This window comes from Falco peregrinus, chromosome 6, assembly GCF_023634155.1.
Source record: "Falco peregrinus isolate bFalPer1 chromosome 6, bFalPer1.pri, whole genome shotgun sequence".
In the NCBI taxonomy this organism is placed as follows: Eukaryota; Metazoa; Chordata; class Aves; order Falconiformes; family Falconidae; genus Falco; species Falco peregrinus.
In genome coordinates this window covers 77,317,808-77,334,723 of record NC_073726.1, presented here as the reverse complement: position 1 = coordinate 77,334,723, position 16,916 = coordinate 77,317,808, and the positions used below count along the sequence as shown (strand labels likewise).

The 16,916-nt window shown below is 42.6% G+C and overlaps 2 protein-coding genes across 6 annotated transcripts in view; both read left to right on the top strand.

The window, feature by feature from the left end:
- PACSIN2 (protein kinase C and casein kinase substrate in neurons 2) overlaps positions 1-6,944 on the top strand; it is a 64,225-nt gene extending 57,281 nt beyond the window's left edge. For all 5 annotated transcript variants that reach the window (XM_055807956.1, XM_055807955.1, XM_055807952.1 and 2 more), the window contains 2 exons: positions 519-715; positions 5,123-6,944. In XM_055807956.1, the coding sequence (XP_055663931.1) occupies positions 519-715; positions 5,123-5,235 (310 nt within the window). In that variant the 3' untranslated portion in view covers positions 5,236-6,944. The remainder of the gene's footprint in view (positions 1-518; positions 716-5,122) is intronic.
- Positions 6,945-16,454: 9,510 nt separating this feature from the next.
- Positions 16,455-16,916, top strand: part of ARFGAP3 (ADP ribosylation factor GTPase activating protein 3) — a 35,924-nt gene continuing 35,462 nt past the window's right edge. The window contains exon 1 of the mRNA XM_055807803.1: positions 16,455-16,674. Within this exon, the coding sequence (XP_055663778.1) occupies positions 16,606-16,674 (69 nt within the window). The 5' untranslated portion in view covers positions 16,455-16,605. The remainder of the gene's footprint in view (positions 16,675-16,916) is intronic.

The window sequence follows — 16,916 nt, the reverse complement described above, 5'->3', positions numbered from 1 at the left end:
TGCTCAACAGTGAACTTTTCTTTAAATTATCAAGTTGTTGATATATAATGGAGTTTGTTTATGGGTGGATTGCAACATATAAAAAGTGTTGAAAGCTGTTGTAGAGGTGCATAGAAATTTGGAAGGAAGGTTCTCCAAAGCAATTTAAATGTCTTATCCTAATCCAGATAGTTCCTCTCATCTACTACCTGCATACCTTTTACCTTTCTAGAGGAAATAATCCCATGGATTATGTAGATTTCTTGACAGGAGTTTTTGGAGTTAGAGGGGAGGTTGTCTTTGATATCTTTTTTTTTTTTTTTTTTCCCTTTTTCTAACTTTGTTACTGTATTGCAAGAATGCTTTTTTTTTTTAATGAGGCTTTGTCAGCTAAAGATAGGTGAGAAGATACCAGAAATAAAGTTTCAAAACTGGACCTTAGGGTGGAATTTAAGCTTTATTAAGGGAACTGATATCTTAGTGGTATTTCTAGTTCCTATTTTAAGAGCTGAAAAGAATAATTTAAAAATGGTTTTCAGTGTTAGCAGCTATGAAAAAAACCAAAGCTACCCTACAGACTGGTCTGATGAAGAGTCCAACAACCCCTTCTCTTCCACTGATGCAAATGGAGACACCAATCCATTTGATGAAGACAGCTCTCCTGCAATGGAGGTGAGAGTACGTGCACTCTATGACTATGAGGGCCAAGAGCAAGATGAGCTCAGTTTTAAAGCTGGTAAGTTTACAGCATTCACTTAAAATTTTACTCAAAAGAAAGTGGGGGGTGGGGGGTGGCAGTTTTTCTCTACAGCTTTTATTTTCTGAAATCACCTGTTTCTCTGAACATACATCTCCACTTTACAGGATCCTGTCTAATTCTCATCCTTCCTGACAGGGGTGACAGGGGCACTTCTTAGTATCCTCTGTTAGGAAGCACTGAGTTCTAGTCTGTTTGGAATGTGTTGGGATGCATCTGTTTGGCATATTCCTTTCTTACTGTCTTATGTTAAACAAAGTAAGATGCAGAATTGATAATCCTGTCTCCTCCTTTTCTTAGTTGGTGACGGTAACAGCTGCTGCTTTTAGCCATCTGGAAATGCCAACCCTACAAAGTTGTTTTTTTAAAGGAAAGGACTACAGCAGCTACTCTTAAAACAGTATCTAACCAACTGATACTCTTTCTGTTTAAACCGGAAGCATCTCTTTTATGGCAAATTTTCTTCCAGTGCTAACTTCTCTAAGGTTGAAAACATAGCCATGGACAGATAAAACATCCTACGAGGGGAGATGTATACTAAGTGTACCCTAATATAATGCAAGATAAAAAAAACAGATAAAGACTGTTATTGTGCTTAACATACACTGAAGGGGAAAGGAAAGAGAGAGGAAAAAATTATTTCCCTTAAGCCATAAACCCTGTTCTTTACCTCATTGCTATAGGAGTTGAGAGAACAGAACAGAGGCAACTGACAGGTGAGACCCGTGCTGCATCTCCACATAAGTAGTTGGCACAAGGGTATGATGGCTGCACCCTATGGGTGCTGCTGCCTCCAGTTTGCCTGGGCCAGTTCCACCAGCTGTTGTGTGCAAGCGAGTGCTTGCTCAGCCCCCCGAAGTTGGAGACTTTGTTTCTCATAATCTGGCCAGTCCAGAGGCAGCACCATCTAGTGAGGAAAGGTGAAGTCTACACCCTGCCCATGTGTTGAGCTCTGATTTCAGAAAAGGTTTCTACTGTCTTGCCCAGGACTGCATGTGAAAAGTTTACCAACCAGGAATTCCAGAATAAGATTGCATGAACAGTTAAGCAAAAGCAAACAGAACTTCAGTTTGTGCAAATGAGATTGCCTATCTCATTGGTCTTGTCTCTTTTCCTGTTACTTGTCATTTACTCCCTTCTTCTGTAACGACTGACTGGAGGAAAAACAGTATTCAAGTATTCAAGTGTTGAAACCAAGTTTGACAAAACTTTTGCTTCTACTTCCCTTTCAGCTGGGATTTGTAAGAAATATGCTGCTTCTACATCATCATGCTATGGGTCTTGGATGTTATGGCTGAAAGTTAATACAGTAAACAAGTCAATGATGTACCTAATCAATGACCTGCCAGACTTCCATTCAGCTTATGGAGAAAGGTGGTGCTTAGAACAGTGTATTTCCAGGTCATATTCTAAGCACAGTTTGTGTTTTTTAAACCAAAAAAGCCCCGCAACTCAGGTGACAGTGCTCCCTCCTTTTTTAGTAGTGAAACCTCAACGCACCTGACTTCTTCCTTGTAGGGAAGTATTGTAGCCTTCCAGAGAGAAGGAATGGATTGGTTTGTCCATTAATAACTTTGCTGAATTGTGCCCTGACAGAAGGACAGTATTAACAAAACATCTGGAGCTTTCTCAGGAATGCAGCAGTTGAAATTATTCTTCATTCTGTAGACTTTAACTGCTTTTTTTTTTTTTTTTCTCTTCTGAGCAGAGGAAGCATGCTAATCCTCTTGCAATATATGTATTGTACCTGTGAAGCAGCAGGGTGGCATTCCAAGGGTTTACAGTAATGAGCCTTTCAGTGGCAAAACTCTGCGGTGTTTATACACACAGATGCAATGGTTAAATACAGTTAGGTGTTCGGGGCTCAGCACCAGCTGTGTGACTTGCATTGAACCAAGTGGTTCTCAGTGTGAGGTCTGTAGAAACAAAGTGCAGGAAGCATGAACTGTGAGATGTACATAGGCTTAGCTTAAAAATAGCTTTTGTTTGAAGCTATCCACCTTTGAAGGAGGAGCATTAAAGTATGTTATAACACCAAATTACATGATTGTATCAATAGTCGTAAAGGGATGACATGCTAGACTATGAATCCCGTAACAGAAGATGAATTATAGAATGGCTACTGTCAAACTTAGCTTTTAGGCAGAAGTATTAATGTGACTAGTTTTACACTGAACGTACAAATGACTAAGGAAGAAACCTCACCAGGTCATGCAGGAGCCAATTTAAAATGTACTCACCCCTATGCTCCTATGTAGGCTATGCCCAGACTCCTAAGCAGCTGTCAACAGAGGATTAATGCATTTTGGGGATCAATGTAAATGTATGTGGATATTCTGAGATGGGATTTCCTTGGGTATTCAAAGAATTCGCCTACGAAGTTTTTGTGATCACTTTTAGGGACATGCTGTAGAATATATGCTCTGCATAGTGTCCATTAAATGTACTTTAATACATGAAATGTCTTTTTATTAGTGGAATACTTTATACATCTGGTAGGTTTTTTTCTTGGCAAACAACTGTGGGAGGCTTCCAAAGGTGAAGAATAAGTTTGTTTATTTGTATCTATGAGAGGTTTTATAATTGTTTAACAGGATGGAACATAACCATCTACCATATGTATAGCTCACATTACTGTATCTCTGTCGTGGCTGAGAATAAATAGCTACAGTAAACGTAGACAATGCAATATTGTCAAAATGTGTTATTGTATATGCTATCTTTATCGCAGTTGTTAGACTGTCTGCATTGCAACTGTTGTGCAAATGACACTTAAAAGTGGTAATATTTTCATAGACCTCCAAGATCACTGAGTTTCCAAGTCCGAGCTGTTCATGCAAGTGCAGTTGCGTTGAGGCTTATTGTTAACACAGCGGGGCTTTTTGATAGCCCTCTTTCAAGATTTCACTCTTTGTTCACTTCATAGAAGTGGTGGGAAGTCTTGGAATCGTACACTCACTCATTCTGCAGCACTAGAAATGGTGGAAAAATCTGTAAAATGTGTCCGTAAGCCAGTTACAGTCCAAAGTGCCAAACATTTGTTCATGATGTTCTTTTATTAGTTATCTGGTAAACTTAGAAGCTAAAGGAGATGGGGCTTTAACCTTTTTTATCTAACAGAGGAGCTATAGAAGATGGATGTCTTGTGAAGATGTAATACAAAGCTTGTCCATTGCTACCAAAGAATTTATAGTCCCTAGGCTAGTTCATGTTCTCCTATGATGATATGAATGATACCGGTACTCTGTATATATTTATAGCCATTTGGGACTGTATTAAGTGGTAGTGTCTTCAGCATGTATTTCCTATTGCTAAGTAAGATGAAACACAGATCAGTTTTACCTAGGGAAATAATTTGACACAAATGAGTTGTACATGAGGAAATAATTGTTACTCAGTGTGGCCTTTCTTACCCGGCTGAGATGGACATTCATTTGCTCATGTACAGGATCTTGGAGCCAGCAGACTCTCTAATGCCAAATTATTTCCTGAGGACGTAGAAGATTAGATGTGCATGACAGTCAGGATGAGGTTATGTTATAGTTCATAAGTGTTTGAATGGATAATCAGTGTTGGCTTTTGCTGTGTAAGTTAGGAAGTGAATTCTGAGTTACTTTTTCTGGAGCTACAGCTGTACATCAGCTTCCAACAACATACAGCTAGAGCAGTAAAAAGGGAAGTTAAATCCCAATCCTTACATTTCTTAAAAAGGTGAGGAGAGGGAGGGAGATGTAACCAAGTATGAGGTGGAAGATTCCTTTAAATCTTTCTGTGTCACAACCTAGTAGTGGTAGACTGAAAAGCTGCAAGTATAATTGAAGAGAATTTTACTGCCACGTCTTAATTTTTGTAGCATTTTCCTCCTTACGTTCCACAAACTCTTCAGAAAAGTATATATTGACAGTAAGCCTAACAAAACATCTATTTCACTTTCACTGACATTTTGTTGAGGGTCATAAATGTAGGATTATTCTACTTGTTTAGAGGTAGTTGTACTAGTCACAACTATCTGTGTACACCCTCTTTAGATTTAAGGGAGTCTTTGATCTTGTAGTGAAATAACACTGTGTAATTTCAAAAGTATGCATTCTTTATTGTGCTTTAAAAAATGCTATGACCTTTTTGAAATGCCACCAATGTCATGTTTTAATTTCAAAGTACCTTGCTTTTTCCTATTTTCTTGAAATTGGGGGCCTTTCATCCCATATGCTAATTTGTAAGTGGTATTCTTAGTATTGAAAGCATGAAGAGCAAAGAAGGGAAGGTTTCTACTGGGGCCTGGGCTGGGGAGGGGAAGAAAAGTGGCCGCCTAGATAACTGTCATGTTATCCTTCTGTTGTAACTTAAAAAGATTACAGTTTGTTAACAATGTTCCTTCTTTTTAAGGGGACGAGTTAACTAAAATGGAGAATGAAGATGAGCAGGGTTGGTGTAAAGGACGTCTGGACAATGGACAAGTTGGTCTATACCCAGCAAACTATGTAGAACCGATCCAGTGACAAAGGACAAAGTTAATACAGAAGTGTTACAAAAGCTCTGCAGGCCTGTACAGTATATATTTAAATTGAGAGAAAGATGAATGATGTATAGTGTGTATATATTTTAATGAAAAGGCGAGAGCTTGATACTGAGATTATGGTGATTTAAAGACAAAAGTTTGAACGAATAATTTGACATTGTTCTCACAACTTGTGCACAATGCAAAGGAAAGGGGCTAGGTTGAAAAAATAGTATTATAGGAAAAATACTTTTTAAGTTTTTCTTCCCACATGTCTGTTATTGTGAATCCTAAACATTTTTGCATTTTCTATGCTTGTGCCTCATCCTACCCTAGGTATGTGGCTTATGCTCACTTTTGTTTAATCAGTTATTTTAAGTGACCTTCAGTAAGTTGCAACTTGAATTTTAAAGATTATTATAGTTAATTTTCTATTTGTTCTTAGCAATATATGAAAGATGCAGTATTTTTTTATTTAAATGCTATGTAGTTAAGCACCTTTTTGTATGCTTGGATTTATCAATTAATACTTAAATTATGACATAGATTTAGTCATCAGTTGACTGAATGAATACTCTTTCCATGTTGTAGTAATCTTTCTATGTTGTCAGCATGGCTTGAAGTTGTAAAACAAATACTGTATTTAATATCTGTTACAGAAGGTTATATGTAGCAGAGATATCTGCAGGTGTCATGGGTTGGGATTCTATTATGAATGTTGCTTATGTGGTTTGACACTTAAACTGAGAGTTTTCCATCTAGATCTTAAATGGCACTCAAAAGAAAGATAAATTATGCATAAACCCCAGAATAGTAGCTATTTCCAGCACATGTTTGCATGGGGAAAAAAAAAAAAATTAATCTCCTTTAAACTGCTAATGATTTTTGGGTGATTTGAAATGTTAGATCTGTGAAGGCTAATTTTTTTGAACAGAGAAGACTGTAAAATAGACTAAATGCTTTTTATTAAGAGCCTATCTATGTTGTGTATATGTACATATAATTTGATATTCCAAAATATAAAAAGCATGGCTATTAGTTACCAAGCCTTTTGATGTCAATAAGATTTAGCCTGTTTTAAGAGTTTAAATTATAGGTATATTTAAATCTGCTTTCCTGCCATATTCATTACTGTACCATTGACAATGTATTCCGTGATTAGATTTTCAGAAGTACAGTAAATACACTAACATACTCAAAATCAGTATTTGTGGATCAGAATATAACTAGCTTTAGTCCTTATGTGGATTATTGTAGCAGAACACTGTAAAATCTACATTTGTTTGCAGTTACAACTCGGGCATCTGTAATCATATTAAATAGTATGCTTTTGTGACACTTAAAACTGGGTTGTAAAATTACAGCAGATTTGTGCTTAAAAAACCCTAAGTATCAGGTAAGTAGATATGCTGTTTTAGGAAGCTACACTGTAATGAGGTTAATAAATCTATTTTGAGGTAATTATAAAACACTGTTGGTAATCTTGGACTTCATTGTTTGCTTTTTGAGCTTTAGATATATTTAGCCATCATTTTCAATGAATCAAAATGTGCAAGCTTAGAAAGTGGATGTATGTATATGTCTGTCAAGGAAAACATACCAACGTAATTGTTCATCCACAGGACAGTTACTGAAATTGTCAGGAATTACTGATTTGGGTCTATATTGTAAAATATTTTAGAAAACAATAAAATCTGTTAATCTCTTAAATACACAGAATGTACCTTTTACTGTTTCAACGTATGTGAAAATAGTCTTAAACAAATAATCTGTGCATTTCATTGCAATTCAAGGTGACAAAATCAGCATTGTTTAAAAGAGCCATAAGGAGGAGTAATGACATCAGTGGCATTGTGCCGTTAACAAAAAAGGGGAGGTGCAGTGCACGGGGGCTCTTGACAAGGCATTCCAGTGAAATGTTTATGGAAGAAAAGGAGACCATTTATTTCATGGGTATGCAGAATTTACTGTGGTGTTGCTTTCTGTGGTGTAGTCAGATCTGGTGTAGCTTGATAGTATCTGAATCTTTTCTGCCTTTTGTGAGTTTTCATGTTGCCTGATGGTAATTAATGTAGTAGCGTATGTTATGGCTTGCTGAAAGTTTTATCTTGTCTCCCCCATCAATGTGGCATCTTTTAATCTAATTGAAGTACTAGTTCTTTATGCTGGATGTGCAGTTTGGTGAAGGCATCACAGAATACAAGTGGGAGGGACCAAGGGAGGTCTCTCGTCCAGCGTCCTGTTTAAAGCACAGTCAGCTCTGCGTTCAGACCAGACTGCTCAAGCCTTTGAGCTAACCTGGAAAACTTCCAAAGACTGATTTCATAACCTCTCTGTTCAAACTCTGACAATGCTTAATTATAATATTTTCCCCCCCATTTTATTTGCAGTTAGAACATGCCCTGTTGCAATTTATGTAATTGTGTGTCATTCTGCTGTGCTTGGATGGAGCCTAGCTTTGTTGTTTTGGTAGCCTCCTTGTAGATGCCGGAAAGCTGCTGTTGGGACCCCCAGACTAATCTCTTCTCCAGGCTGAACAAGCCCCGTTCCCACAGCCTCTTCACAGAGCAAGTGCTCCACCGCCCTGACATCCCTCCGCTGCACTTGTGCAGGTTTATCAGGATGTGGTACTGAGTGCAGGTGGGGAGGGTGTCCAAGACTGGACAAAGTCTTCCATAGTACTGAGTAGCAGAAGATAATGGCAAACCTACTTTAAAACATTTTAAAAATAATGAAGTATTTTTATTTGACTGCTAACAGGTATAAGCAATAGGCTGTTTTTAAGTGTGTGATACTCTAGTACTTCATGTCAATGAGAACTTTGGGAAACAGACTTGGATTTGGTCAAATAAAAACAACTGGTTTTATCTCATTTTGGATGGGCAGCTGTTCACCTTGCACAGATTAATTCAGTTGAGGATTTTGCTTTAAGAACACTGATCTTATCTCATTATCTAGTATATACAGTTTTTGTATACTTATCACAGCCAAATTTAGAATGAGAATGCAAGGGACTTCTGGAGGTTACCTAGCCCAGCCAGGGGACCTCAGAGCAGGTCCAGTTAGAGCAGGTTGTCCAGGGCTTGTCCAGTCAAGTCTTGAACATCTCCAGTGACGAAGAGTCCACCACCTCTCTGAGCAACCTCTTCTAGTTGTTCATCACTTTCAAGGCGAGGAATTTTTTTCTTACATGTATCAGAATTTCTCATGTTTCCTCTTGTACTTCACTTGTGCACCTTTTAAAAGTCTGGCACCATCTTCCCTACACTTTTCCATTAGGGAGCTTCAGCGTGGTGTGCTGTGGGCCACCTTTACTGCAAGGACATGCTGCTGATTAATGTTGCTTGCTCAGATACCCAGGTCTTTTTCTGTAGAGCTTCCTTTTATCTTGTCGGTATGCAGCCTGACCAGCTGAGATGGAGTCACTGCGCAGGTACAGGATGCTGCATTTGCCTTTGGAGTTCATGAGGTTCCTACACCCATTTCTCCAGTGTTGAGCTCCCTCTGAGCAGTGTCCCTCTATAATCTCTAATTTGGTATCATTTGCAGGCTTGTTGAGAGCGCATTCTGTCCCATCATCCGGGTTATAAAGGCATTAAGTAACTTGGCCCTGGTATCCATCCCTTGGGATATCAGTTGGGTTTTATATGCCCAAGCACAGTCCTTTGAACCTGGCAGTCCAATTTTATATCCGGTCTATTTAGTCACTGGTTTGGCTGTAAGGATACTACGTGAGGCTGAGTCAAAAGCTTTGCTACAGTTGGTAAAGGTGAATAATGAAGCCTGTTGAGCAACAGTAGAGAAATTCTCCTTGTGAGTTTATCTGAGGTTTAAGCAGCTATACATCGCTTTCATAGGATTAAACTTAAAGGTATAGGAGAATATGATTTTCAGAACAAAATTTCTCTCCATCTTGTCCCTTCTATTTCCTTTAAAAATCTGAAAGGAAGTAGTATCTTTCAAAACTCACTGGTGTACACTTGCTCGTACTGATTGAGCTACCTGAACATTGTTGTAGCCTTGAGCATGTGTCAACCTTACAGCATGAAAATACTTGCCATTTTCATAACATTTCTTGAATTCTTTGAAAACACAGTGCCTTGTTTCATCAAAACTGTTTACTTTTTATTTGGGATAGAATCATAGACTCATCTAGGTTCGAAAAGACCTTTTAACATCATCAAATCCAGCTGTTAACCCAGCACTGCCAAGTCTACCAATAAACCATGTCCCCTAAGTGCCACATCTACATGCCTCTTAAGAGCCACCATCTGTGGAGGTATTTATTGCCCTGGGCATCCTGTTTCAATGTTTGACAACCCTTTTGGCGAAGAATTTTTTCCTAATATCCAATCTAAACCTCCCCTGGTGCAACTTGAGTCCTATGGCTTGTTCCTTGGGAGGAAAGACTGACACCTACCTCGCTACAACCTCTGTAAAACAAAGAAAAGGGATAGGATAGAGAATGGTGTAGTGAAGGTTGGATATCCAGCAGCAGTACCTCTTGGTTTCCTGGAGCTGCCTCTGCTTCAAAAAATAACTTTAAGATGACATAATATTTTTCCAGCCTTTCTGATTTGGCAAAAAGTTGTTCATTCACCCCACAACAACAGGAAGCTTGGTAACATGGCTGAAAGCGTATCTAGTGGTCAATTTTAAGAGCTGCAGATTCTGTTCCTGAAATGAAAGAATAAAGGTAATCCCAGTTTTACTAGAATTCTTTTACTTCCTTATTTTGTTTGAACTAAACCAGCAATTTCAGAACCTGAGAAGGGTTGTGTGGTAATTACCATGGTAGATAATAACTTCAATGTGTTTGATACCTAGCAGTTTACCTGCTAATGCTCAGTATGTATATCAGCCTGCTTTACTTGCTTTCTCCTGTTAGAAATTCAGATTTCTGTGTGATAGTGTATTAATCCTTTAGCACAAAATTTCACAAATACTTCAGGTGCTTCTCGAACCTTCCATTCAGGGGAGAGTACCTACATCTGAAAGTTCTACTGCACACCTGTCCACATTTCAGAAGGTGTAACCTCTAAGAATGACTAAGAATGGTCAGTCAGGTGAGGTCTGTGCCAGCAGGGTGTAGTGGGTGCCTTGGGAAGAGTGTAGGAACAGGATGACACACAGTGATACTGCAGCTGTATTATTTTTGGCTTTCAGCAGTCTGTGTCTTTGGTCATATGAAATTAAGAAAAAATTAATTCTTTTTTCATCATTTTGAAAATTCAGTTCACTGTTTTGGCAATAACTGAACATCACACTACTTTTCATACAGATCTAAATGAAGGAGTTTAGGAAAGAGAACTTATGATCAGTTCCAGAAAGAGAACCAGTAATGTTAGTTCTTGGTAGTAGCTAGTTCTGACCCCATTAGAGAGGTTCAGACTGTATTTTTATTCAGCATTTGACTTTGAAATTCTCTTGTTTCATCTGGTCAGTCAGTACTGTACAACATGCTTTTGCAGCTGTTTTCCACTTCTGTGATCGTAAGTAATTATCAAACTGCCACCTTTCTACTTACCCTTTTTGTAGATAAATATTCAAATCTGTAAGTCCAAGCATGAATCCCTCTGGGACACACACTGGTAACCTCCCACTTCTTATTACTGTAGTCAGTAACTGATGTGTTAAATGATAAACTGTCACAAAATAAAGGAAATTACTTCAACTTCTATGAGGGACATTAGCAAGAATTTTTGAAAATCCAAGTCACCTGTTAACCTCAGCTCGATCACCTGTGTGACCCATGAAACCCCTAACCCTGTGAGGTAAACAACCATATCAATTGTGAAGTACTACAATGATAGTTATTTCTAGAATCCGTATGCAGAAAACACTGAGATTTGATAGCCCTGGCATAGATGAAATGCTATCATCTCACAAATGTAGGTGGGTTTTGCAATGGGATGCTACTTCTAGCTGTAGCTTTGCAAGTTCCTTGCATTGGTAATACAAATGGCTTACCTAAACACAACTATTTAGTGTGCAGAGGGGCTGTCTGCAAATTCCAGTATGGTAACTTTAGCTTTGTACCAGGCAGTGTTGAGATGTAGACGCTTTTGAGAGTGGAAAGCTCCAAGAAACCTCACCTGTTTGAAGCGGTTATGCTTCTTGATGTTATCAGTACAAACAATGCATTTGTACTAAACAGAAATGTGTTACTGATGTGTTGGACTGGTTTTTAGCATAGTTCTTAAACTTCATTTCCATATGGTGGGAGTAGGCGTCTGGATGCTTGATCTGACTGTTCTAGAGAATAGATTTTCTTTATGGATTATTACTGGAATGATACATGTCTGGGACTATGTTATGTCTTGGAGGATATCATTTGCAGAGGGAAGCTGGCCTGAAACTTCTTGAGCTACAACTGTACGAGGCAATAGTTTTTCCTTATGCACAATATAGCTGTGAGCAATGATAAATCTTGCTCAGTGTGTCCAAGTTTTCTGAAGGGCATCAAACACAATTCACACTTATCCTCTGGCTCTAATGGAACCTTTGGGGCACTGGGAGGGGTAAACAAAGATCTATCTAGCATGACCTAGGACTATACGTGTATTTTATCTTTTCTCAGCAGCAGTGTGAGGAGAAAGCAAACAACAGGGGCTTGATAATAACTGGAGAACAGCACTAATAGAATTTGACAGAATTAATAAGCTTTGAAGGTTGGAAATGGCAGCAAATATTTTGGAGCTGTGAGACAGTAGATGGCCACTGAACCTCTAATTCCACACAACTCCATGCAGGTGTAAGTGCCTATTTCTGGTTATCAACTCAGCCAAAAAAGACTTGGAGAACAGACAGTTCTCCAGGGATCATCCTGAATGGTTATCCTTCTTTGTATTTGTACATCCTGTTGGAACTATCCTGCAAGATCCAGAAGCCTGAGACTTCTGTTGTGGCAGTTGGATAGGTGAGAGTAGGAGAAAGCACTGGAAAAGGTTATTTTGCTTGTGCCACATAAGCGTACAGAGTAGTTCTGGCACCCAAAAATTGGGTGTCGACAAAATATTACAGGGAGAGCCCATGTATTTCAGGCCTAACCTGGCTGTGCAGAGGGAGGGGGCATTAGCACAGAATCATTCAGGGAGGAGGGGTCTCAAAATGTCTCCAGTCCAATCTCCTGCTCCAAGTGGGGTCACCGTTCAACTAAGAACAGGTCGCTGAGGGCTTTGTCTGTTTGTGTCCTGAAAACCTCCAAGGACAGTTTCCATAGTTGCTGCAAGCAAACTGCTCCAGTGTATGATTCTCCTCATCATGAAATATTTTCTTTGTGTCAAATTGTAACCGTCTTCTGGGTGGTTAGAGAATAAGAGCCCTTGGTTTTTGATTTGCAAGACAGCAATGCCCAATATCATATTCTAGCATGCTGGCTGCATTTGCACCTGATTAGAGGGCTTATAACACACACAGCCTTTCCAGGGAATGCTGTACTTGCCAGGCATTTGTTCCTGAGCGTACACATACAGCATTCTTCCTCCATGTATATGTTTGTCATACCAGCTAGCATGGAAGCAGTTTTTAAAAGGTTCGGTGTGCACTGGGAATACAAATTCCTGTATTATGGACATTCTTGGAAACCATTAGCAAGATACGATATTACTACACTGTGGCATAATTGGCAAAGCAGCCATTGGGGTCCACTTTCCCACCACTGCTTCTGTTCTCTCTCTGTGCCTTCCCTCTTTCTGCAATCCACTCAAATCACAAACTTGCTGAAGAACAAGAGGCCCACCTCTATTCCCTGGAATCATTTATAACCTTTCAGGGCTTATTCTGATGGTTTCTGTTATTTAGACTCTAGTTTGCTTCTCCTGTGGGGCTGGGCAAAGTCAACCATTAGAGGGAGTATAGGATGTGGAGGCTATTTCTAAAATTTCTTGAACAAATCTGTGTTCTTTCTTATGGACAAACAAAATGACAACACAACGTGCTGTGGATAATGGGACCAGGGAAGAAACTCCTTGGACAGTTTTTGGTCAAGATGAAAATCTGCTGAGGATTGAGGACATAAACAATGTCAGACTAGGGGAGTCAGTCTTACTCACAGTGCTGGTCTACTGCTGGCTCTGAGTAATGGCCTACGTTGCACGTAACAGCTGTTTGCCAAAGCAGACTATGCTCCAGTGCCCAGTCTACAGGCACCCTTGAAGGTAAGTTCTTTGTTTTGTTTTTTATATTTACTCAATGTGCAGAGCAGCTGGTGAATCATGAGCACTGCCTTCTCCTCAGTGGATATAGGCCAGCTCATCCCTTCCTTCTGGTTACCTCCATTTGCTGCATTACCTTTCTCCTACAACCTAGAGACTGCTCTAAGATTGCCTCCAGAACCTGCTTACCTCCATTAGGTTCATAAGCATTGCTAAATGCTTTTCTTCCATCTTGTCTAGAACTCGTCTCCTAGCAGTCTGCTGAGCTTGCAGTCTGCAACAGAGATCAGTCTAGCACGCGCATCCAGGTAGGTGAACTGCAAAGAATGGCCTTAGGATAGAGGCACTGTGTGAGACCAAGTGGACAGTGCAGTGTATTTCTGAACACTGGGGCTGACATGCTTCTTACTTCCTGGGTGGGGACTCGTGAGCTATGTGCACAAGGTGGCTCTGAACAGCTAGCAGATTTTTGACATCCCAGCTCAGGGGCAGAGAGGTATGACTTCCTGAAACAGGCCAGCAGAAGACAGAAGAATCACTCCTCTGATGGTGTTACTTGCCTGGTGCTTCCCAAAGACAGACTTGGGGGTCTCTCGGGTTGCTGCAGTGGCAGGAGCTAGCTGTCTTTGTGTGCCATTGCCTGGGGAGGCAGCAGTGCCACTGGGCAAAGTATGGGATGGTAAGTCCTTTTCAAGGATCATGCCAGACAGATCAATCTTCAGGATGACCTTGTTTTTCTGATGCTAATTGTTCCAATTAACTGGCAAGGCTGTACCTCTCCTGCATTTTTTTTTTTAATAGTACTTAAAAAAACAATGTAATGAACTCTTTTTCCTTTGTGGAAATTTAGCAACTTTTTCTCTTTGTGAGGCCAGCAGCTGTAGGCTGGTATGGCAATCCTTGTGCAGTCATACAGGATTTGGCAAGTATGTCTGGAGGGGAGCGTGCAGTAGGGAGCACCTATGACTACACAGGCAACGTCTTCCTGAAATGTAAACTTTGCTTGTAAAGGGAGGTCTCTTAATAGGTATTATTGATCCCAAATGATTGTGGAGGGAGGTGATTGTATTTGTTGCTATGGAATAGGCAACAATTTGTGCTTCTACAGGCTCTGATGTTTTAAGTCTCGTCCCCATCTTGGTTACATGCAGACAGATGGATTTCTTGGATGGCTATGCTACACTTTGATCAGACCCCCTACCTGTCCTAATGCCAACCTGAACAAAGCTAATCTGGAGTAAAGAGGTTGCTGGCCTGCTATCAGCAAATATCTGCACTCCAAAAAGAAGAGTACCATGTTCATGCATTCAGCTGCTTCACCAGTGACTAACTCCTGTTGATCAGCAAGGTGATCCAGGTTCAGGGCATGCCTCTGAGTCACAGTGCTGAGGTCCGGGTGTGAGGACAGCACACAGCATATGCTCCGGTAGAAATCCCTGAACCAGTGCTCAGCTGTGCTGGGTGTGTGACTGCCTCATGCAGTGTGGCCAGAGCCAAGGCAGTAATGATGGTCTCATCACCCTGAGCAACTTCCCCACCGACCGGTAAGAACTAGGCTGTTAGCTTCTGTGGCAGATGGCAAACCTCTTGTACTTAAGGCACTGAAGGTGATAGAGGTTTGAGCAGGTGTCCTCAAACTTTTTAACCAGGGGGACGGCGCACGGATGAAGTGGCAGGCAGTCATCTGTGGCTGCTTGGTTTCCCCCCCAACCCCCGGCGGGGGGGTTCTGTAAATACCGGGGGGGCAGATTGAGGACCCTGGGGGGCTGTATCTAGCCTGCAGGCCGTAGTTTGAGGACCCCTGGGTTTGAGGCTGAGGGGCTGAAGCTAGAATTCCATGCAAAGCTTTTGACTATTTAGATGGGTAGATAATCTGTGGCCCTGTTTTTGATAGATGGCTAGAGCTGACAACCTCCAGAGGTCCCTTCCAACTTAGCCTTTTCTGAAAGAAAATTATAGAAATTTTGTCTAAACTTTTTTTCTATATATGGATAACTACACAGTCTTACCTATGACGGAAGAGTAAGGGAGAAGGGGATACAGCCTTGTGAGCCTTGATGGTCTCTGATAAAGAAGAGTGCTAAGATGCCAAGCTCTGAAGATGCTGTTGCGGATCATCTTACCACTGCCAAGCTGAGTTCTGTAGAGCCACCAAGTAATCTTTGTGCTGTTTTGCAAGGGTTGCCTGTAAAGACTTTGTACCTTTAGTTCAGTGCTGGCCATGAAGGACCCAGAATTGCTCCTGCAGGACCTCTGCAGCAGCCCGGCCAATGTTCCAGTAAAAGGGTCCATTAGTAAACAGGTTCATCTCTGCCTTTGCTGAGCTTCGTGCCCAATCCTGCAAAGTGGAGCGTGAGGGAGACAGCTGTGACGGACGGTCCTGTGTGCAACCCCATTCAGTGCAGTGTGGTTCAGGCACTCAAGGGTTTTGAAGCAGGGACACTGTATGTTAACAGTTCCTGACCGTATTTCTGTTATTGTTTCCTGTTCTGAGAGGCTTTATGATTTCAGATTTATGATCTGAAGATGCTGCTTTTGAAAACACTTAAACCCCGTAGGCTTTTTGTTCTGCTGGTTTGGCAGTGCCTCATTTGTCCCTGGCTGTGGGCTTTAACGCTAGAGCAGAGAGGGAACGATGGTTCGAACTGTAATTTTTAGAGCGCTTGGGACCCACTTGTTGAGCCCGAGAGCAGAAGCAGGTCTGGCCCTGGCACGGCACCCGCTCCCTCACCTCTCCTCAGGGGAACGCGGCCGGTGCGCCTCACACCCCGCCGACGGCGCAGGTGCCGGTGTTCTTCCGCGGGTCTTCCCGCCGGGCCCCCCGCTCCCCGCTGCCGCCTGGGGCCTCGATGCAGCGAGGCCGGCGTGGCGCGGCGCGGCCTCCCCCGCCGTGCCCTCCCCCGCCGCGCCCCGGCCCCCTCACGGCAGGGCACCCACGGCCGCGCGCCCGCCCCGCCGGCAGGCGCTGACGCAGCGGCCCCGCTCGTCTCCAGGGCAACCGGGAGGCGGCGGGCGGGGGAGCGTCGCCCCCTCGCGCCACGCCGGCGGCCGCAGACCGCGCCCCGCCGGGCTGAGGGAGCGCGCGCTGCGTGGCCGCCTCCCGGGGGGGGCGGAGCGTCCCGCGGCGGCGTGGGGCGTCCCGGCGGCGCGAGCGGGCGGCGGCGGCTGCTGCTCTCCTCCGCGGCCCTCCCGCCTCGCCCCTACCTGCCGGCGCCATGTGCGAGCCCAGCAAGCAGGACATCGCCGCCATCTTCAAGCGTCTCCGCTCCGTCCCCACGAACAAGGTAAGGGTGCGGGGCCGGGGCCGGGAGGCAGCGCTCCGCCGCTGTGACACGTCGCACTACCGGTGTGTGGGGGGGGAGGAGTGCCCGCGGCCCGCCCCGCCGAGCCCCCGGCCCGGCTGCCCGCTGCCGGGGGGGCCCTGCGAGCGGAGGGAAAGGCCGGGCGGGTCCCGGGCGGGCGGCCCGGCGGCGGGGCAGCGCTGCCTGCCCTCGGCCCGGCCGGCCCCGCGGCACGGCCCTGCGCT